Source organism: Pipistrellus hanaki (genome assembly GCF_964339955.1).
Source record: "Pipistrellus hanaki genome assembly, chromosome: 8".
Taxonomy (NCBI): Eukaryota; Metazoa; Chordata; class Mammalia; order Chiroptera; family Vespertilionidae; genus Pipistrellus; species Pipistrellus hanaki.
Window position 1 is genome coordinate 9,163,424 of NC_140510.1, and position 22,955 is coordinate 9,186,378.

Genomic DNA, 22,955 nt, shown 5'->3' on the forward strand with positions numbered 1-22,955 from the left:
CGTGTTAGCTGTTCGCCCTCTCTCGAACTCAGCCCGGCCCGCCCTCTCTGCGCTCCCGGAGTAAGCCAGCAGCAATCTCGGTCCAGCCCTTCCTCTCTGCGCCGGGAGTAAGCCAGCGCCTTTTCGTGCACACAGTTCTCCGTACCTTCACAGTTCCTGAGGTTCAGTGTGCCTTCTCTCCTTCCCAGACGGCAGAGCCTCCTTTCAGCTAGCCGTCCGGTGCTTCAGGGCAATGCCTCCCCTGTTTTTCAGTTCTAAATTCAAATTTGTTGTGGTAGGCTGCATTCAGGTGTCTACCCTATGCCACCATCTTGGTTTTCCCCCCCAGAAGATCTTTCATAGGACCTGCAAGGTTCTTTGTCTGAGGGCCCCGGAAGGAGACAGGGCATCCTCTCAGTGATTACGGGGTGCCGAGGAACCCTCAGGGCGTGGCCCCACACAGCCCGAAGGCACCGTCACCAGTGTAGAGAGGAGCTGGCCCGAGTGACTGGAACCAGCCATGCAGAAGAGCCGCAGTGTCTGAGCGGCTGATGGGCGAGTGCATTGTGAGCGTGGAGTGCAGGGGACCGAGGCTTTATAATGGAAAGGACCTCGAGGCTCCCAGCTTCCTTCAGGCAAGAAGAGGGAGAGTTTCTCCACCGAATAAGGGGACAGGCCTTCCGGTGCCCGCTTCCGGAGCGGCAAGGATGACCCCCAGTGGGGGCAGCGGTCGAGCACAGGGGACTGCGGGTCGCCAGGGGCACACTTCGCCAGGGTAGAGGCATGGGCACTTCCGCCCGCAGGACTTGGGTGCTGGGAACAGTGGCTGTGATGGCAGTGACCCCAGCCCTGCCCACTGCATGCTGGGTGTGTGCACGGGGCAGGGTTGGCTTCTTTAGTTCCTAAGTCTCTGGGTCAGGAAGAGCCACGTCCAGCACGAACGCAGAGCACAGGACTAGACCCCGACCCCGATGACTGGCTGGACAGACGGGGACCAACGCACTGCGGTGGGGAGGACGACGCGTTGGTGCTGAGAAATGCTCTCCCCCTCACGCCCAGGGACGCGTGCCCTTCCTGACATCAGGGCGATGGGTCTGGCCCTATGACTTGGTTTGGCCAAAGGAAGGAGGTGAAACCGACGGTGTGCTGGTCTTCAAGGACCCACACTTTCTTGCTTCTGCCGTCGCCACAGGAAAGCAGTGCTCAAGCCGGTGTCCTGGTCCTGGGGGAGGACGAGAGCCACGGGGACAGACCCAGGCAGCCCAGCCAGGCCGGCGGGAGCGGCTGCCCTGGCTGCCCACAGAGCTGCCCGCCCGGCCCAGCTGACCAGGCTCAGGAGCTAACACACGCGTCTTGCTACCGAGGTGGAAGGCTTCGTGGACATCGCAGCACGATGGCGGCCATCGTTCCCTGATGGGTGGAGGGTGCGGTCACTGAACGGCCACCTCGGGCTTCTGAAAGCGGCGGCTCACCCCGCCGGAGGCAGCACCGAGCAGCTAAGGTCCTCAGCAGAGCACATTAGCTTCAAGAAACTCAACAGGAAGCAGAGGTGCGGAGCCTGGAGCTGGGCTGTGAAGGAGGCGGAGGAGAGGGCGGGCCGGGTGCGGGGTCCGCCTCCCGAGTGTGCAGGCAGCGGGGGAGCCCCGAGGAGGAGCGAGGCCAGGGTCCACTCTGGCTGCGTCTTTCCACCAGGAAACGGCTGCCGGGGAAGCGGGGCTCCCCTGACAGGGTGGACTGGGGACGCTCTGCAGAAAGGAAACAGGCTAGGTCCCACTTTCCTTAGTGTTTCCTACGCTCCTGTACCTCCCCCCCCCCAACACACAGCATGGCTCCGAGTTTAAACACCCTCCACGGCTCCCGGCTTCTTCCCAATGTGTCACCCAGTGCATTTCCTCAGGGAGAAGAGGGGCACCCAGGAGAGCCCTCCCCCCCAGCCCCGCAGCCCTCTTCCCTGCTGTCTCATCCCAGTCAGAGGTCACCCCAGGCCTCACGCCCTAGTCACTGGCCCCACTGGGTGGCTGTCTCTGCCAGTGGTTGGCTGATCTCTTACTAGACCTGGGCCTCCCCTTTGTGAAAGAAAAGAGACACATGCTAACCTGACAAGCTCAGGGAAGGCCTGCGTGGCAGTCTTGCAAACCCAGAGACCTAAGATAACCACAAAAGATGGTTTGAAAATTAAATATCTAACAGGTTATAGTGGGTAGTCATGTCCCAGATATTTCGCCTGACAAAGATCTACTTAGATCTTCTTTACTGAGCCCGTCTGCCTTCCTGCATCTGAGATAACATATCTGTGAGATGTCTGGGTAACTTGTAACTTCCTCTTTACCCAGGACCTCTCAGGGCACAACAAATGGCCTCAAGACATTCCTTCATTGTTATTGTCATCAAGTTAATTGTCAACTGTTAATTACGTTAGAGTATCCTGTATCCTCTCTGTAAAAGAAGCTCATGTCCATCATTTCACCTTTTACCCTATCCCAGAGGTTTTACCGCTTCGCTCTGTCCCACCTCCCTAATCTATCACCAATGAATTCCATGTAACTCACCATGTAACCCTTTCCTTTGAGTGAAATGTATAAATATAGAAAGGTAACCCGCCCTTCTCCAGAGCATTATCTCAATCCGTTGAAGTTCTGCTTCCCGGCATATGTCGACAGTTGGGCTCAAATAAACTCACAAAAATTCTTTACAGGTTTCAATGTGTTTTTTTTTGTTAACACCTTGTACCTGCCAGGGTCACCTCCTAGGGTGGAGCCCTGCTCAGGGCTGCTCCCCACGGGCCCCTTTGCCCACCGCTGCTGCTGGTATCCTAGGCTCCAGCTTCCCGCCCTCTTTCTGCACCAGAGCACAGAGGGCCACCCATTCTCCCCGCCCCACCCAGCTCCATGCCCTCTGCCTGCCCCTCAGGGAGGGGGCGCTGGGTGAGGGGTGTGGGGCTGCCCCTCAGGGAGGAGGTGCTGGGTGGGGAGCGTGGGGCTGCCCCTGGGGCTGGGGTGAATGGCTCTCTGAAAGTCAGTGCAGACATTCAGAGCAGCCAGATACTGACCGTAACATGCTAACCCACCCCCACCCCAGAGAGGCACACACACACAGCCAGCTAATGCACACGCATTAAATATTTCTGGGCAAATGTGAAATAGTCTATTCTGACACTGTTGAGAAAAAATACAGCCTAATTTCTGTCCAAACGCACCAAATTTACTGCCCAGGGCCTCATTAACTGTGTCAAGGAGGAAGCAGATAGACAAAATAAATTATGAAAAAATTACTTTTTTAATGTACAAAAAGACTTATTTACAAGTTGAGCGTGTCATCTCAATTCATAGCAGGTAGAAAAAGCTAAAAATGTTGTGGAGATATAAACTGGGCGGGTGCCTCGCCTGCAGTCTGTACAGACTCCGTCCAGGGCGGGGAGCTGGGGCAGCCCCTCAGGGAGTGAGTGACCCCCAGAGCCAGGCCAGGGCCTCCCGGGCTGGGATTTGGACGTGGCCTTTCCTCGGAGCCAGCAAAGCCCTGGGTGTTCTGGGACCAGAGGGCCAGGTAAGGTGTGGCCTCTCCTGCCAGAAGCCAGGTCACATTCAGTCTCCAGCTCCTTGTGCTGCAGTTGGTTTGGGCAAGGATGCCACGAACTCAACACGGGGAAGGTGGGGTGTGCTGGGGAGGGCGCACCACTCATCCCACAGCATGTCAGCGTGTCTGCTGGCGCCAGCTCCCAATCTCATCGAACGGAGACCAGTGATGTCCCTGAGCCCCAGCAACCAGCTCCTTCCCTCCTGCCCCACCAGACACCATGCACATCATCGTCCTCCGGAACGAATGAGGGCAGAGGAAGGGGGTCCAGAGGTGCCGGGACTTGGCAGGGACCTCGGGCTGCTGGCGAGTGGGCAGCATGGCCGGAGAGGCTGCCATCAGGGGCTGGCGGAGAGTGAGCGGGCAGTGCCCTGGGGAAACAGGTGGGTAAACATGTGACTCCTCCTACCCCAGGCACCCGAGGCTGGGCCCGTGCACGCACTCCCTAAAGGTCCATCCATGCGTGGGCCCTCGGTCACCCTGCCCGCAGCAGCTCCAGCGGCCCCAGGGTATTTGAAGTGCTCTTTTCAGGGAGGGCCACGTTTTACATGCGTGAACACTGTGAACACGCCTGGAGGGGCCCGCCACTTCTGAGCACCCCCGAGGGTCACGGTGTGTTCTTTCCCTTTTCTGGCAACACCCCCGTCCTTTATCCATTCCACACACGTGGCTGTCCGCCAGGCGGCACCTGGCTCTGCCGGGCAGAGATGCTGGCACTGCCACCCTGAACCAGGATGTGCCCCGAGTCGCCTGGGTAAACTCCCTTTCCTCCGTGACCAGGGACGTCGGAGGCCTCGTGACCAGCTTGGGGAAGGGCTCCAGGGGCCAGGATCGGAATAGAAGCTCATCTTCCTGGCTTACAATATCCGGTACGGCTTTCCGATTGCAACCCAAACGTGGTGCCTCTGCCTTGTCCTCGTGCACTTGGGAAGCCCGGGCCGGGGACCCCTCTGACAGGGGCGAAGAAGCCGAGCAGAGTGGGCCTCTCCTCGCCAACACCACAGGCGGAAGCCTTCCCACCGAGGTTCCCCAGTGTTCCAAAGGAACCCCAGAGGCGACCAGCCAGGATGCACGTGAACTCGCCTTAAAGCGCTGTGGCCTGACCAGCCACTGCCCCCTCCCCTCCACAGGCCCAGGAATACTCATTCGGGAAAAGACAAAACGGACGACACCCACTCTGGAAACGATGCTCCTCGGCGTCCGCTCCGCACGGGGCCGGCCTTAGGTCATCATGTTGAGGAACTTGCTTTCCTCGGCCAGGCTGGTGAGCATGGAGCTCATGTCCCCGACGGCCATGTTGCTGATGCCCATGGGGACGGAGGGCAGGGTCAGGGAGCTCCGGGGGGTGGTGAGGCGGGAGGAGCTCTGGGAGAGGCTGTGGAGGAGGCTGGGGCTCAGGGCGCCCGAGAGCAAGCTCGAGTGATCGCCGTCATCCATGATGGCGTCAAAATCGATCTGGGAGGCCTCCAGCAGCTGGGAGTCCACGGTGCTGGACACCTGGTTGACCCCTGGCGAGGACAGGGGCTGGGGCTGGAGACCCTCCGGGCAGGCCTGCGGCTGCGGCAGCTGGGGCCTCATGACCTGGCAGCCTCCGTGGTTCTCCAGGCCTCCGTTCTGTTCATACATGTGGATTTGGCCATAATAGTAGAGCATGTTGTGGTCCTGGGCTCCACCCGTGTCCTGTGGGGGCAGCTGAGGAGGTAAGGATGACATGGTGCCCATCGCTCCCTTGGGCACGGACTCTGCCATCTCCTGGTTGGCTGACACAGCAGCCATGGCATGGCCGGCGGCCCGGGCGTAGGCCTGCTGCTGCCCTGCACGTACCCCCCGGTGGCGGCCAGCAGGGCCAGGCTCAGGAGGTGGCCGGGGTTGCACTGGGCCGAAGCCGGGCCCAGCCAGCCCCCCTGCGGCCTGCTGCAGCTCCAGGAAGCCGGGCTGGTGGGAAGGCAGAAGGCTGGGGCCCTGGTGGTAGCTCTCCTGGCTCATGGGGGCTGCCGGGTGATGGCTCTGTGGGTAGCTCTGGGCTGCATGAAGTGGTGCCATCCCGGCCAGGGTGGCATTGGGGGCCCCGAGTTCCCTGCGTCTACTACCCATCATGGAGGGGTCAGGAACAACTTCCATCTGCTGCGGGAGCCCCAGGTGACCGGGCTTGGCTACCAGGTGGCTGCAGGATGTGGGGAATGGATTCAGGGCTCCGCCCACGGTGCTGGAGCTCAGCTGGGGGTGGCCTTGGTCGTAGCTGGCGTGGGGGCTCCCGGTGGTGGTCATGCTGGCACACTGGCCCCCGGCCCCTGCCTGCCGAAGCCGCTGCATGTGATTTGCCCTGGGCCCGGAGGGGGCTCCGCCGCAGGCCTGAAGGAGTGGCTGTGCGCTGCCCAGACCCCGCGGGCTCGGTGGCAGGCCCTGAGCGCCGTAGCCCGGGTACTGGCCGAAGGCCGGCTTCTGCTGTGCCACCGCCAGGTTGCCCTGCAGAACGGGTGGAGGCTTCCCCGGGCTGCTCAGGGCATCCATGGTGCCAGAGCTCACCTCATTCCACTGCACGGGCATGCTGCTTTTGCTCGGGCCGGAGGGGGCACCATAGCCCTGCTGGCAGCCTCCCAGCCCAGGGGCGGAGGGGCCCATGTTGGAGTCCGCAGCCACCATCCTGCGCTGGCCGTGCAGCCCCGGGCTGGGCAGTTTGGGGTGTTCGGAGAAGCAGGAGCTCTCGGGGGGATATGCCTGCGGGGTGCTGTCAGCCAGGGTGCCCGCGTGGGCCTTGATGTACTGCACCACGTCGTCGGGCAGCACCAGGTCATCCTCGGGCAGCAGGAGGGCGTCCTCGGGCCCTGCCCCGTCCGGCCCCACCGCCATGGCCTCCATCACCACGTGCTCGCTGATGCTGGGTGGCCGGGGGGAGTAGGTGCCGCGGGCGAGGCCGCCCTCGGCGCTGGCGGGGCCCTGCGGGTGGAGGCCGCGCCGGTCGGCGGCGCAGGGCGGCAGCGGGCCCGGGTTCACGTTGTGGGCGCTGAGGAAGCGCTGCACCCGGGGCGGAGCGAGGGCGTCGGGCCGCCGCACGGGGTCGCTGGCCCGCCGCGCCCCGCCGCCGCACGCCTCGTGGGGGAAGGCGGGGGCAGGCCCCGCGTGGCCGTAGGCCGGCCCGCCGCTGCCTCGCCGGGGCCCCAGCACGCGCTCCGACGCGTCCAGCAGGGCCAGCCGGGCCCGCAGGCCCCCGCGCTCCAGGCCGGGCAGCGGCGTGGGGGGCGGCCCGCCCGTGGCCGCCGCGTACCGGGCCCGCAGGCTGTACTGCTGCGCGGGCGTCAGGCTGAGCGGCCCCGCGCCTGCCCCGCCCTGGCTGGCCTCGCTGGAGCGCCGGGAGGCGTCCGTGGAGATGGGGTCGTAGGAGTCCGCGGAGCTGGCCTGGGGCGGGCGGCCGGCGCCCAGGCCCGAGGCCTCGCTGGAGCGGCGGCTGGAGAAGTAGGGGGAGATGCCGGAGGAGCGGCGGCTCACCGTGTAGGCCGAGCTGACCGTGCTGGCCGAGCTGTCGCGGCGCTCCTGCAGGTGGCTCAGCACCGTCACCTCGCCGGCGGACAGCTCCGACAGCCGCGGGTTGGGCAGCAGCCCCAGGGGCCTGCCGCCCCCACCGCAGCCGAAGTTTTCCAGGATGGAGCCTGTGGGGTAGGAGAGAGGTCGGCACGGGGTCAGCACGGAGACCAGGCAGAGGTTGCAGCCGGGAGCCTAGGATAGGCACTAAGCCCGGGATTTCTGATGGAAGCCATAAGGAGCAGTAGGTGGGTGACCGTGGCCTCATTGTGGAGGGGGGCAGCAGAGTCAGGGCTGGATGCCACGTGGCTCTCCCAGTGCCTGGCCGGCCCTGAGCCCCATCCAGCTGGTGCTCTGCATTCCCAGCTGTGGACGGTGACCTCGCGTGGACTGAGCGATGGAGAAGATCCCAGGAGGCCTGGCCCTCACCCTCGGGTGGGGGCGGTGGAGGAGCTGCCAGTCAGCTCCTGGGACAGGCTTACTGAGCAGGCTGCCTGGGAGGGCCGAGACCCAGGCCCACGGGAGGAGGAGAGGCAGCGAGGTGGCAGGGAGAAGTGAGCGGTGCCAGGCCCGACGGCTTTGCGGACCTCACGGGGAGCTCCGGGCCTCACACAGCCCTCACACTCTGGCAATGTCAGTCCCTGGGTGGAGGCATCTGGGAAGCGCGACCTTGGTAAGTCAGCTGTCAGTGACCAGGCGATCTCTTAGGAAGCGGAGAGGTGAAGCTGTCTGCTAGCAGTTCCCTCAGCAGCCGAGTCAACAAGTCCCCCCTTAGGGAAGAGCTGGTGGTGCATCTCCCCCCCCCCCCCCCCCCATGTTCACATCCCCTAGTCCAGTCCTGGGTCCACTGGCCATCAGTCCCCGAGGGAGCTGGAGGTAAGTGCCCCGTGGCTGGAGCCCTGCCTGGCACAGGGCAGCGCCCGAGAAGTGCTTGGTGAAACTGCCTTCCTTCTCAAAACAACACCTTCTGAGGCTGAACACAGGGCTCCTCCTACAGGAAGTCCTCCCTGCCGGTCCCTGGGACAGGTTCTCTCTCTCCCCACACAGCTCTGCTTCCGTACTGCTGGGCCATTCTGCGGGTGACGGTGCACCTCATGGCATGGCCTTCAACTGAACGCTCCTTCTGACCGCAGGGAGGGAGACTATCGCTCCCGCCCAGGGCCTCTGCCACGGAGCCCACAGCAGAGGCCTGATAAGTGGCCGAATGAGTCATAAGGACGAGGAGGATGTGAGCGGGGTGTGCCTGTCTTTAGGGGTTGTCGGGTGCAACATGGTGTAGGTGAGAGCCTGGGCTTGGCAGCCACTCAGCCTGGGCTAAGTCTCAGCTCTGCCATTGGTTTAAGTGAGGCCCTTTCATCTCGCTGAGCCTCAGTTTCCTGGTCTGTGCAATGGGCTGGTAAGAGCCATCCTACTGCGGCCAGTGAGAGGGAACATAGGGCTTGATGGGCATGAACCTGGTGGGTGCTACCCCAGGCTCTATCCCCCATTCCCTCCCCCCAAGCCCACGCCAGGACCTCCACTCACCGCTTCCCGGGAGGGGAGGCAGCTTGGGGTTCCGGGGGTGTGGAGCTGGCCCGGCCCACGAGCAGGAATCTTTAAGCGACTTGAGCTTCTCCTTCTTGAGCTGCTCTAGCCGGTGCATGGCGGTCATGTGCTGGCGCAGCTGCAGGCCGCCGGCGGCCGGGGCGGCCAGGGCCGAGGTGTCGGGCCCCGGGGGCGTGTCATCCAGCGCCGTCAGGTCTCCCAGGCTTCCGGGCCCCGTGCCCGGCATGTCCACGCCGCTGTCGTTGTTGGGGGCACTGCCCAAGGGAGAGGGCTCACTGCTGCAGGATGACTGGGCCCCTGGGCTGGCCTGACACAGCTGCGGAGGACGCGGGCGGTCAGACTCGGAGGTGTGAGGACCGCCTGGCCCCGCGCCCACGGCCGCGCCCACAATGCACCCTGCACACCCCGGGGCGGGAAGAAAGCTGCCCTGAGAGGACCGTTCGAATAATCTCTTCTCTCAGTCTTGGCCTCCCCAACCACAGGATGGACCTGAACGGCCTTCAGGACGAGCCGGTGGGTGGAAGGGACTCATCGGCGTGGAGAGGACACCAGTAACTGTCGGCCCCTCTTCCCCCCTCCCTGTGCTCAGCCCACCCTCACTCATGCCAGCCGGCCCACCCCCTCTCGGAGCTGGTGAGTTGGCAACAGGTGGACACCTGGAAGCTGTGGCCACAGAAGCTGCCGCAGCTGCATGAGGTGGACATGAACGGTTCTGAGCATTCACAACAACCGCGATGTGCACCATGAGGCAAGGGACAAGGAGAGCTGCTGACGCCCTCTCAGCAGCCCCGGCGCGTGTTAGGCAGGGAAAGGGCAGGCGGGAGGGGAACTGTCCAAGTGCCAGCACACCAGCCCTGGCTCTGGGTCGGGGCAGAGGGGCTGGGAGCTCGTGCCCATGACAAAGCAGAACCCGCGGAACCCGGACCCGAGCCCCAGGGAGGCTGCGCTGGAGGAGCTCCTCTGGGCTCATTTCCAGGCTGACGGCTCCCAAATGCCAGACTCTTCTTTGGGAAGCTGCAAAGCTCCATCCTGTCCAGGCACCACGTTCCTCACCTCACTCAGCCCCTTCTGAGGTCAGTCCTGTCCGCTGCAGCCCTAACCCACACCTCTGCTCTGCCCGTCCCTCCTGCGGGAGAGGTCTGCACTGCTTGCTCCTGGGCCTGGCAGCTTGACTCCTGTGCCAGCCTTGCCTGTCCCAATGGTCCTACCTGCCGCCAACCTATCCGAACCCACCTTCCCCTGGACGGGACCCCAGCCACCCTCACTCATGCCAGCCCGCCCACCCCTCCGCTTCTCGCTCACCTCAGTAACGTCTATCCTTGGGGGAGGTACAGTCGGGGAAAAGAGGCGGAGACAAAGAACAGGTGGTTAGAACAAAAGGAAGGGAGGCCAGAGGGGTGAGGATGCAGACAGGACAGAGGGCAGGAGCCCGAGGCGGCTCTGGTGCTGGTGAGAAGGCAGACACCGGGGCCACACCGCCCCTGCAGACTGGCCACGTGGGGCAGGCGTCCCGTCGCCCACAGCCTGCCAGCACCACGGGACCTGCCACAGAGCTTCTGTGAGGCCCACGGTGGTGAAGGGAGGACAGTCGAGCAGGAGAGAGGAGGCACAACGTGGGGTGCTCAGAGAGGGGGCCTGGGAGGGCCCACAGCTGCAGGGGCCTTGGACCGGGGCGGTGCTCTGGATGGGCCTGGCCTGCGGGGCGGGGCTCCTGGGGGACGGGGCCTCCGCTGCCCGCTCTGCTTACCCCGGAGCTCTCGGTCTTGATGGCCTTGACGTGCAGGCAGTCCTCCGCGGACTGGCCGGTGCTGCTGGCCTCGGCGCTCTCCTCCGCGCGCTGGCCGCCAGGCTCGGGGCCGGCCTCGGGGTCCCCGTTCTCCCTGAGCAGCAGGGCGCGGAGGTGCACGTCGTTGCGCTGCTTCTTGGTCACGTGGGCGTCGGGGCCGTGCACGGTTTTCACGTGCTTCCGCAGAGAGCTGGGGTCCGTGTAGCGCTTGGTGCAGCCCGGGATCTTGCAGATGTAGGGTTTCTGGGAGAAGCGGGCGGCGTGACGGACGGGCACTCGGAATGGGCACGCCCCTCCGGAAGCCATGCCACCTCCTTCGGCAGGGCCTGGCTGCCACCCCCGGAGGCGTGCCGCCCGTGAGCAGCCAGGCCACTGGATGGGAGGGCCTGCCCTGCCCCTGTGCGCACCGTTTCCAGCAGGTGAGCCTGTGGCCCAGGGAGCCCGCCGCCAGCTGGGGGCAGAGATCAGAGGCTGGAGGGAGGGGACAGGGCCTCGTGACCATTGCACCGCCCCGGCCAGGGCTCGGGGGCTTCTGACATCAGCAGGGAGGGTGACCCTTTCCTGTGCCCGTGAGGCAGCACCAGACGCAGGCTCTCTGAGGGAGTCGGCTCCGAGAGGCAGAGGAGCTGGCCCAGGAATGGGATGAAAACCCAGGGTTTCTGAACCTCAGTTCTGAGCTCATATATATGCATGCTCTACACCCACATACATACATGCACATTTATATGCACACACACATGTCTACATGCAGGCACACACTCAGTGCATGCACACACATATTCATGCATGAGTACATATGCTTACAAACACATCTACACGCACATCTACATATAAAGCATACCCACGTGTACATGCTTACAAATTCACAACAACCGCATGTAATGCATACACATGTACAACCACACCTAATACATACCAATATTAACACACACATATATACACAGGCACAGTCACACATAGGCACACCCCCCTCTTCCAGGCCAGCTCATCTGTAGAGACTGAGGGGTTCAGATACTCCTGGGAAGACTTCTAACTTCTTACAAGCATTGGAGCAAGTCCCTTTGGGTTCAAAATGTATCTAAGCCCTAGCTGGTTTGGCTCAGTGGATAGGGCGTTGGCCCGCAGATTGAAGAGTCCCCAATTCAATTCCCGGTCAGGGCACATGCTCGGGTTGTGGGCTCCATCCCCAGTAGGGGTTGTGCAAGAAGCAACCAATCAATAATTCTCTGTTTCTATCTCTTTCCCTCTCCCTTCCTCTCTAAAATCAATAAAAGTATATATTTTTAAAATGTATCTAAGCCGGAATGTTCTTTCCGGAGTCTCCCTGAGTGACAGCACTGACCGGCAGGGCAGGGCCTGTGAGGTAGGCAGAGCGGACCCCATGGGCTCCCGCCCACTTCCCTCCCCGGCTCTCAGCCCCGCCAGGGCTCTGGCTCTCGGGAGAGACCAAGGCTGCCCTGTGCCCCTCACAGGCCCAGCGGGACTGGCAGCTCAGGCGGGCAGACCTGTCCTCACCAGCTGCGCGGCCCTGTGTGCTGAGCTGACAGACCAGTGGGGAGAGGGCCCGGCGGCGGGCGTACCTCATTGGAGTGGGTGCGGTTCTGGTGCTTGGCGCGGTCTGAGGCGTTGGAGAAGGCCTTGTTGCAGCCCTCGTGCTCGCACACGTACGGCTTCTCCCCGGTGTGGGAGCGCAGGTGCGTCTTCAGGTTCTCCAGGCGCGAGTAGGCCTTCGAGCAGCCCTCGAACTGGGAAGAGGCGGGCTGGTCAGCGAGGGCGCCGGACCCAGCGCGGAGCCTGGCCTTGGGCCGGACACGGCCCTGCTGCTCCGCCCGCCGCGCAGCCAGGAGCTGACTTAGCAGCAACCCTCCCTTCCTGATTAGAACATGGACACCGGGCATTTCTGGAAAACTTAACCGGAACTGAAAGGTACAGAGGGATGACAGCCGCTGCGCGCCAGGGACCACCCGCTAACCCCCCAACGCCTCATTCTGCTGGTGATGTAGTTCATCTCCATACATCCTTTTTAAAACCAAAATTGGGAATGTAGCATTATTTAGTTATGTTTTCTGCTTGTTAAAATCAACAGCACATTGTGAGCCCATAAGTAAAAACTCTTCCAAATGTTATTTTTAACTATTTCCCAATGCCCTCCCTGATTGGAACGGTTCTGGGCATCAAATGTGCTGAGAATAAAATGCAGAGTCCTCGTGGCCTTGCCCTCGCTCTGGCCACCACGATCTCCTCAGGTCCTTGAGCCACAGGCTTCTTCCGGGCTGGGCCCTGGCACACCCTCTCCCTGGACAGGCTCACTGCCTCTCAGTCTTGTAGGTCCTCCCCTCCAAGAGCACATCTCTGATATTCTTCATCGTGATGACGGCCCTCCCCCTCTAAGCTCCTGGACACAATTTAACATGATCCCAATCGCCCTATGACCGGCCTTTCCACTAGGGTGCAAGCTCCACGGGGGCAGTTTCCTTTCAGGTCCTGTTCGTTTCTGTGTCCCTAGTACATAGTGCCAGGCGAAAGGAACACCTTCGGGATGGAAGGAAGGAAGGAAGGAAGGAAGAAAGGAGGGAGGGAACGAGGCAGTAGGGAGGGTGGGGGACCAGGAGTGTATACTTAGGATCCTGCAGCTGCATCCAATGCACCTGTGAAAACTGACCTCAGAATGACAGGGAAACCGGCAGGCACTGTCTCATTCCCCACGCCCCCCAACCTCCCTCCTGCACCCCTTTATCTCTGGCTGTCTGAGCACACGTGGGCCCAAAGGCCTTTGATCTGTTTCCGCCACTCATGGCTCGTGTCGGAGGACTATGGCTGAGAAAATAACTTCCTACAAAGGAGCCAGAAGAGCCAAGACAGCCGTACAAAGGAGGGCTCATGTGGAGGATTGACACTTCCAATTTCAAAACTTGCTGCAAAACTACGAGGATCCGACTGAGTGGTACTGGCCTAGGACACAGAGGTCAATGGAGTGGAAGTGCGAGTTCAGACATGGGCTCCCATGTGCAGGGCCATCTGATTGTCCGTAAGGGCGCCCAGGCCGGCTGAGGGGGAAGAGCAGCCTCTTCAGCAAATGGGTTTGGGACAACTGCAGGGGGAATGGCGTTGGACTGTCCGTTCACACTACAAAAGGGGACTCAAAATGGAAGAGCTGCCCTATAAAACCTTACACAGGGTGGGGCAAAGGAGGCCGTTGAAACTGAAAACTTTGTGCTTCAAAGGAAACTATCAAGAAAATGAAAAAAAAAACCCACAGGATGGGAGGAAATATTTGCTAACCAATAAGGTCTAGGAGAACTACTTCAATCCAGCAATAAAAAGACAAATAATTTACAAATGGGCAAAATATTTGAGTAGACATTTCTTCAAAAAAAGATATATTAAGAGGCCAGTAAGCACACGAGCAGACAATCAACTTCATCAGTCATTAGGGAAACACGAATCAAAACCACAGTGGCATGCTACCGCAGTGCACTGCGATGGCGGGACCGGCAGACGGTAACGCACGCTGGCAAGGGCGCTGCCGGAGGAAGGGAGTAGTGCAGCCGCCTCTCTGGAAACCAGACTGGCTGGTCGGGAAAAAGTGAGACGTAAGAGCTTCCATCTGACCCAGCAATTCAGCTCTAGCCGGTACACCAGAGAACCGAAAACAGGCCCACAGAAACCTGTCAGATTAGCTCACTGCAGCATGTTCATAACAGCCACAGAGAGAAAACATCCATCAACTGAGGAGTGGATTAGAAAACTAGGACCTGTCCGTACAATGAAATGCCATTTAGCCCCGACGTGAAGAAATGATGTGTGGATACGCACTGCACCACGGAGGAGCCTTAAGAGCAGGCGAAGTCAGTGGTCGGCAAACTCATTAGTCAACAGAACCAAATATCGACAGTACAACGACTGAAATTTCTTTTGAGAGCCAAATTTTTTAAACTTAAACTTCCTCTAACGCCACTTCTTCAAAACAGACTTGCCCAGGCCATGGTATTTTGTGGAAGAGCCACACTCAAGGGGCCAAAGAGCTGCATGTGGCTTGCGAGCCGCAGTTTGCCGACCACGGGGCTAAGTGAACAGGCCGGGCACAGGGGCTCACGTTGTGCGATTTCATTGCTATTGACCGGAACAGGCACGCTCAGGGTCAAGCAGATCAGTGGCTCTCAGGGAATGTGGGGTGGGGGCGGGGGAGAGCAGGAAGTGACTGCTAACCGGTCTGTGGCTCTGACGGGTGATGAGAATGTTCTGGAATTAGCTAGTAACTCACAACTTGTGAATATTCTAAAAAAAAAAAAATCACTGAAATTGTATCTTGTTAAACAATGACAGACTTCATAGTATGTGAATCTTATTTCCATGAAAAACTTGCAAACAAAGGTAACGTATTTCATCGAGTCCTGGACAGCACCGATTTTAAGACCGCCTGGGTTCAGAGGCAGGAACGTGGGAATAGGTGTGCATCCTGGACTCCGTGGAACAGGGCAGTTCACGAAGAGGCACTGCCACAGGGCTCAGTGCCGCCATCAGCGCCACCTCCCCTTCAAGAGGGACTGGTCTCTGAGTGTGGAAAAGGCCTTCCCGGTGACCATCCCAGACCCTTCACTCCCCAAGGGGGGCTGTCTGAAAGGTCTGCTCTCTGTGCTCACTTAACCCCCAGAGATTTTACCCCCTCACGGCTCAAGCTGACCCCACTGAAGCTTCTCTCTGCAGGGCACAGGCTGCAGGTGCTCCCCGCCAGCGCCTGTGTGGGTCCCGCAGACACGAGAAGTGGGGTACAGCTGTGCTGGGAGGTTTGAGGTGACACCGACATAGCCACAGAGACACTGGCACGCTGCTGCCTACTGCAGCTCACGCCCTGAGCGAGCGCCAGAGTTCTGGACGACGGGAGGCGAGCCTCAGGACTCAGCCGGGCAGAGGACTCGGGCCGGAGCAGACTGCACTCCGCAGGGGCTCAGCCTGGCCTGGGGCGCGGGGCCGCCTGCGCGCGGCGGAGGGCGGGAGGGCACTCACCGTGCACTTGTGCGGCTTCTCGCCCGTGTGCCGGCGCATGTGCACCACCAGCATGTACTGCGCCTTGAAGGGCTTCTGCTCCCGCGTGCAGGCCTGCCAGCGGCACACGAACTCCTTCTTCTCCCCGTGGATGTGCTCGTTGTTGATGTGCTGCCGGAACAAGCCCGCAGGGTGAGCCCGGCCAGCGCCTCAGGCCCCTCGTGAGCGCGGGCCACCCCACAGACCCCCCTCATTCTGTTGGGTCACCCTCCGGCCGCGCCATTAAGTGAAGACATACTGTGTGCTAATGTCTCGGCTGCATTTCCCAATTAGTCATCAAAGCAACCATCCCAGATGGTCAAAGGTGTCCCGCTCACCCCAGACAGGGCTCCGGACTCCAGTCCGTGAGGACGGGGCCATGACGATGCTCCCGGCTGTGCTGCACACAGTAGGCACTAACTAAGTGCAGCGAGGCAGACAGGGTGCCTGAGAAGCCTCTCCTGTGCTTGCCCTGCTGTCCCAGGTTTTCATGTGAAGCTTTAGTTATAGTGGAAACACCAATGGGTCCTGGTCTCCACATGTGATAGCCCCTCAGATGGCGGCTCTGGCCCTTTGCACCAAGGCCCAGCTCGTTGGTGACTGCAGGGACTGGCCCCTTGGGGCAGCTATGGGGCCGGGAGGCTTACATGCACCAGCTGCTCCTGCGTGTCGTACTCCTTGGTGCAGTCCTCCCAGTGGCAGTTGGTCTCGTAGATGACCACCTCCGCCTCCTGCTTGCAGTCATCTCTGTCCAGGTCTTCCTTGAGGTCGGCCAGCTGCTCCTGGAGGAGCAGAGCACACCGCTGAGCCTTGTCCAGCACCCCGCCCGCCCCGAGGCTGCCGTGAGCTCTGCACAGTGCGCCAAGGCCCCGGGCTGTGCAGGTACACACACACAGGCACGCACATCCATAGCTGGCCCCTGCCATCCCTCTCCCATCACACAGCTGTCCTGGATCTCCACCCCCCCGCCCCCCCAAGCTAACTTGTCATCACCAAGGCGTCTCGCTGACATGAGAGCAGCAGCGAGCAGGCGGTGGCTTTGCTGTTTGGCGTGGTTTCCCCTGCGAGGACCCACAGGCTGTGGGGTGGGGCATTTTAGTCCAAGAGTTTGTTCTCCATGGAGGCAAGAGAACCCCGACAGGCACTTGGCCTGGCCCTCCAGACCTCTCACTTTTGTACTGTCCTCTCCTCCCAGGCACCCAGCACACCTGGATTCGCACCCAGGACAGCGCAGCTGGGTGAACACGCTCAGCATGCCCCGCCCCCCCCCCCGGCCCCCTGGGGGCAGCAGGCTCCGTGGACAGCCTGCAGTGGGGCTTTCCTCCTGCCTGCAGCCAGAGAGGGGGCTGGGGAGGCTCCTCCCCTCCCGGACACACACACACACACACACACACACACACACACACGGCGAGTGTGGAGGCCCGGGCTTGGCCTCCAGCCCCCCAGCACAGAGCCCACACCTGCCCATTTCAAGGCGGCAAAGGAAAGGCCCCGAGACAGACTCCGCCCAGTCACAGATGCTTAAGTTCAATGAGGACACATTTTACTCCAAAACCAGCAAGAGACTGAGTGTAAATCAGTGGCATCGCCTCAGCTAATGCGACACACTGGCCGGGCAGCCTCCCAGCAGGCCCGGGACAGGCTGGGCAGGAGCAGGAGCCGGTGGAGGAAGGCACCAGGGCCCCAGGCCGGAGGAGGCCCCATGAGGACATAAGGGCTTCCCTGCTCCACTGACCGCCGATGCCCCGCTGGCCCCCAGGCAGGCTTGAGCAACGCCAGGCAACCAGCCGACGGGAGGATGACCTGCCTCCATGCAGACTACCTGCCACTGGCACAGGTGTCCTGTGGTTCCCAGCAGCCTCTGGGGCAGACATTTATAGCTCCGGCTGAGGGGGGACCCTCTCTCCAGTCAGAGCCCCCACAGGCACTCAGCCTCACTCCTCACGCGGCTCTGTGGCTGGGGTGACACCAGCACCACGGCCCCTGCGGCCGGGGTCCCGCCCTCCCGTGGAGCTGGAGGGCTCCTGCAGGAGGGGCCTCAGGTTTGTGAGCACACCTTCCCGGCCACGCACGCGCTCAGTGCAGCTGTGAAGGGAAGCGAGGCGCAGCGCAGGAAGTCCCCGGCGGCTCCGGGTCACGTCACAGAGGCCCAGACCGCCCTGCCCGACTCCTTAGGAGGGGCCGCGGGGCCTCCTGTGCCCGCTCTGCCCTCGCAGGAGACCTGGACCGGACTCCATGCTCTGTGATTCGAAGAGGAGGCTGCCGGCGGACAGGTGTATGGGGACGGGTCGGCGGGCTGCGTGCCCCGGGCCCCAGGGCGCGCTGGGCGCCTTCCTGGCCCCCACGTCTGAGGCAGGCAGGGCGGGGCTGGGCTGTGTCTGTGCCCGGGGAGAGCATGCCCACCCACCTTGCAGGAGCCCGGTCACGGAATCAGACAGAGTGACACGGTGACAACCCCTCATGATGGATGGCTCTCCCTCTCCTGACACAAACGAGGAGCCCAGCTTGTGGGCCCGGGGCGGGCAGGGGTAGGGGTGGCTCCCTGTGCTCAGTGTGGCCTCCACCCGTCCTCGCCGCTCCCGCTGCTGCTCTCCCAGGACACACGCCACCCTCACCCGTTCCCGCCACCGAGGAGGGCCCCCTGGAAGCCACACATCACACCAAGAGGCGCTGGCGTCAGCGAGGGGAGAGGAATTTGTCACCGGCCCCTCTGCCTGCCTGACAATAACAGAACCCAATATTTCATAAAAATTAAGTGCCCAGAGCATGGCTGAGGCGGCAGCCTGATGAAGGATGGTGTGACAGGGGCAGGGGGACAGGGACAGGGGGCCTGAGCATCGCCGGCGTCAGAGCCGTGACAGGGCAGTAACGGATGGAGGCTGGCCACCGTGAGAGACGGCGGGAGGCTCCTCTGTGCGGCGAGCACTCACCCGGGCCCTTCCCCTGCAGCCTCTCTGCCAGAGCGGGCCGGCTGGCTGTCCTCTCGGATGCCGATAGGAGGCAGGGTCTCAGCCCGCACAGGGCACCCCGGCTGTGGGTCGCTCGGTCCCTCACCTTCCCGTTCCTTCCCCTTCACCACACACTCAAGCCCTCAAATGTGCATGGAGTGCTTGGTGACTGAGACCAATCACCATGCGCCAGGCCAGTGTACACCCTGATGGCCTGGAACCAACCAGACCTTCCCTGAGAGGGCCGCCTCCCCACAGCTCCCGGGCAGTGCAGGAGCAGCAGAGTGACCCGAGGCTAGACTGGGCATCTGGCAGCTGCAGCCTCGTCTGCAGGAGGGCCAGGAATGGCTGACGAGCCAGCGAAGGGGGCAGGGCTCCAGGGAGCGGGAGCCGCTGGGCAGGAGCCTGAGCCATCAGGGGACGTGAGCACCTCGGCTTGTGCTGCATGAGGGTGAGGGGTGCGGTGGTAGGGGAGAGCGTCTGCTGCGGCCCCAAATCATTCATTCACTCATTCTGAGGTCATGTTGGAGAAAGGAAGGTAGAGAGAAAAAGAGAAACACTGGTTGCCTCCGTACTGGTCCCAACAGGGGATTGAACCTGAAACCCAGGTATGTGCCCTGACGGGGAATCGAACCGGCAACCTTTCAGTGCATTGGATGATGCTCCACCAACCGAGCCACTCCCGCCGGGTAATTCAGCGTGTGTCTGACGAGCATGTAAGGTGCAGGGTGCTGGGGACACAGCTCTGGTCTTCCCCGAGCTCAGGACCGCCCGCCCCGCCCACCCTGGCTCAGTCATTAGTTCATGCAGGCAGCCACCTGCTCATCCTTCACCAGCAGGGGCTCAGTCCCCAGGCTGCTGGCCCCACGGACCGGGCCTGGCCCAGCTGGAGACGTGAGGGTGGCGGGCAGGTTACCTGCGTCAGGGTCACCGGGGAGGCTGGCCGCAGGCCCTCAGCTTCCGTCTTGACCTTGCTGCGCTTATGAATGACGATGGGGTTGACGGTGCTGCTCACAGCCGACTCGCTGGTCTGCTTGCTCTGAGGAGGTGCAGGGGAGAGCTTGTCACTGAGGGCAGGAGGACACCCACACCTCTGGACCCTCTCCACACAGCCTATATGGGCCAACCCTTGTGCTTGGAGTGGGAGAAACTGAGTCCTTCCAGCTTATTCCCCAGCAAGAAGCATAGCTAGGAGAGAGCCCAGACGGCCTGCCAGAAGCTGGGATGTAACAGAGGCCTCTCTCTGGAAGCGGGCTCGGAGGACTGGGTGAAAAGCAGAAACTCCTGGGGATGTACTGTACAGTATAGGGAATACAGTCAGTAACGTTGTAATAACTCTGGATGGTGCCAGGTGGGTGCTGGAAATATCGGGGAACGCTGTATAAAGTATACTTGAGGCTCAGTGCACTAATGTGTGCACGGGTGGGGTCCCTCAGCCTGGTGGGCAATCGGGCTGATGGGGGCCATCTTGCACAGTAGCTATTGGGGCCAGCCAGCCTCAGGGAGGGATGGGGGAGGTTGGCATGTTATAGGAGGTTGGCTGTGGAAGCTCACTGACTGCCAGGAGTCAGTTCCTGCACTGAGCATCTGCCCCCTGGTGGTCAGTACACATCATAGTGACCAGTTGACCGGTAGTTTGGCCATTTGGTCCTTAGGCTTTGATATGTATAGATGATTACCTAACCACTAGGCTGTACACCTGAAATTAATACAAAATAACATTGAATGTAAACTGTAATTAAAAATTTTTAGAAGATGGTCTTTGATACATCCATGCTCTACAACTAAACTGCACGATATTAATTATTATTCACTAATCCATTTCATATTCTGGGTGGGGAGCACCTACATGTGCCGACTGTGATTTCTAGGTTTCTCCATCTACTCACCTGTTTACTGCGCAGGCGACATCAGACCTGAGGCTGGGGCTGCCCACAGGAGTGGGAGCGGTGTCAGGACCTGCCAGGCCTCCCACCCAGCCTCATCCAGCCAAGGCCTTTCGATCACGTGGCCTCTTCACAGAAGGCACCCCTAGCCAGAGCCGCACCCCGAGTCCTCCCGCATGTGGTCGGGGTGAGATGGGGACCACCAGCCCTCGTGGAGTCAGAGCACCTGTGGGCCCGCCCCGCACCCCATGCCCCGCGCCCGCCTACCTGGCTGGCGTCGCTCAGACAGTTGCTGCTGCTGCTGAGCTGGGTGGGCGTGGTGGCGATGGCGGTGAGGGCCATAGGCTGCTGGGCCAGGAAGGTGGGGGAGGGCTGGAGCAGGGGTGGCGTGTGTCCGAAGGCCGAGCCCAGGCCCCTCTGCTGGCTCAGGATCTGCTGGTAGGCCACGGGGTTGATGGGGTGGGGGAAGGTGAAGGCTGGGCTGCAGAGAAGAGCAGACAAGGCGGTGAGCGAAGGAGAGGGAGGGGGACCAGGGCTCTGAGAGGCCGACACTTCCCGGGCAGAGAAGGACTGGATGGGCACGTGCTAACCGCACCATCGCCACGGCTCTGCTCACTTAAGAACCGGCAGTGGCTCTCCACGGCGGTCATCACAGGCCTCGCCTGTCATGCCTAGCCCCCAGACCCTGCCTGGTGCAGCCTTCACCCTGGCAGGTTGGCCCAGACTCCGTCCCAGCCCACCCTGGCCCTCCACGGCTCTGGCGTGCAAAGCGCCCCCCCTGCTCCCTACGAGCCCCCCTGGGCCTCCGAAGCCCGTTCTAATGCCCTCCGGGCACATCCCCCTCTCCTTCCCCTCCCACCGCACTCAGGTCTGCGCTGCCAGCGCACCAGCCTTTCCAGAAGAGCTCACTGAAGGAAGATGGCCGAGGCTGAGCGTGAAGGACGCTGTGGCTCCCCCACCTTCCGGCGGAGGTGGGGGTCGGCAGCCGTATCCTGAGAGACCCTGCGGACAGCTATGTGCGGGCCTCTGGGAAGCGGAGCCGGGCCCGGCGCCCTCAGGTGACTGCAGCCTCGGCTGGCAGCTTCCGGGACGGGCTAAGCCCGCCTCACATCCTGACCTCAGAGGCGGTAATCCTGATGTTTTAATCCACCACATACAGAAGTCCTTTACTATGCAGTGAAAGGTGACGGACATGTCCGTTACCACTTCCATTTCTGGGTCCCTGGCCGAGCTCTCCCGGCGTTCCTAACCCCTCGGCCTCTCTCGAGATGCTCAAGGGAAGCCCGTGGTGTCAGCCCAGGGGGCGGCTCTGAGGCCTCAAATGGGCTGGGCTAGTGCTGTGGACGAGGTTGGGGTGTGGCCACCTGGGAGCCTGCTGCCAGCCAGAGCCTCGCACGGCCCAGGTCAGTGTCACTCACCCTTGTGTGCCCCCAAGCGGGTCAGGGACCTGGCTGCTCCATGCACTCCCTTCTGTACTAGGAAAGCCACCTTTGACTTGAGGACCGAATCTTTCGTGACAGGCCCGCCAGAAGTTGTGTTTGGGGCATGAAGTCCTGTCTTTCTTCTCAGGTGACAGCGCTGTCCCTCCCCACTTGGTCCCCAGTCCGGCTCCCTACTCCCAGCCTCTGCTGGCAGGCAGGGCTCACCTGAGGGTGCCCGCCGACAGGTGCCCGTAGGAGCCGCTGGCGGCCGAGCTGCTGCGGGAGTTGTTGATGTAGGCCACCAGCGAGTTGGGGGAGGTGCGGATCATCCGCTGCAGGTCCAGGCTGGCGTCCGACAGCGGGGAGATGGACAGCGCCCGCTTGCGGCTCAGGCGGGGCGTCACCCGTGGGCTGGAGAAACGCGACACTGTGGGACAGCCAACCAGGCACATCAGCAACGCGGGCTGGGGGGTGAGGGGGCAGGTGGACTGCAGGCGAAGGACGGCTCTGCTGTTCTCGTTGTGGCCTCTTGGCCAGGGCTGTGGCCATTTTCAGCCTCAGTCAGCCCATCTACAACATGGACTGATCCACACGCGGTGTGGTGAGGACTTAAGCAGCACAGGTTAGAGGCTTGCGTGAATCCGAGCGCCCTTCCTGTTCTGGATGCAGGGACCAGCTGGACCCACCAGCGCCTGACGCAGGACAGCAAAGCGCACAGGGACGTGAGCCACCCGTGAGGCCAGCACCGAATGGTTGCCAGTTCGATTCTCAGTCAGGGCACATAACTGGGTTGCAGGTTCAATCCCCAGTTGGGGCATGTATGGAAGGCAACATATGGATGCTTCTCTTTCGCATCCATGTTTCTCTCTCTTAGCATGTCCTCTGGTGAGGTTTAAAAAACAAAACAAAACAGGGCCTGGTCAGTGCCTAGAAGCCCCTCTGTCTGTCCAGACCTGCCCCAAACTAGCCTGACCTCCAAAGGGCAGCTTAGTCTTCCTGTTTCTGAGTATTTGCCTAATCATGTAAATGAAGTTATAAATACTATTAGATCCTGCTCCTTCACCCAGCGTCAGTTTGTGAGATTGCTCTGCACTGCACTGTATGGCAGTCACTGGCTTTTTCATTGTAGAAAGCTCCATTGGGGGACTCTGTGGCCAGGGTAGCCTGGTATGTCCCTGAGGGAGAGGTCCTATGTGGTCTGAGCTGGTCTGAGCAGGCACCACTAACACAGGATGGGGGGGCGAGGCCAGGCCGTGGGGAGCACCGCATGGGG

General features: G+C 61.5%; 1 protein-coding gene across 5 annotated transcripts in view; it reads right to left on the minus strand.

The window, feature by feature from the left end:
* Window positions 1-3,239: 3,239 nt before the first annotated feature.
* GLI2 (GLI family zinc finger 2) overlaps window positions 3,240-22,955 on the minus strand; it is a 209,244-nt gene continuing 189,528 nt past the window's right edge. For all 5 annotated transcript variants that reach the window (XM_084892197.1, XM_084892196.1, XM_084892199.1 and 2 more), the window contains 9 exons: window positions 21,908-22,109; window positions 20,529-20,742; window positions 19,292-19,414; window positions 16,075-16,209; window positions 15,410-15,559; window positions 11,983-12,147; window positions 10,364-10,645; window positions 8,596-8,932; window positions 3,240-7,199 (listed from right to left, as the gene is read on the minus strand). In XM_084892197.1, the coding sequence (XP_084748323.1) occupies window positions 4,774-7,199; window positions 8,596-8,932; window positions 10,364-10,645; window positions 11,983-12,147; window positions 15,410-15,559; window positions 16,075-16,209; window positions 19,292-19,414; window positions 20,529-20,742; window positions 21,908-22,109 (4,034 nt within the window). In that variant the 3' untranslated portion in view covers window positions 3,240-4,773. The remainder of the gene's footprint in view (window positions 7,200-8,595; window positions 8,933-10,363; window positions 10,646-11,982; window positions 12,148-15,409; window positions 15,560-16,074; window positions 16,210-19,291; window positions 19,415-20,528; window positions 20,743-21,907; window positions 22,110-22,955) is intronic.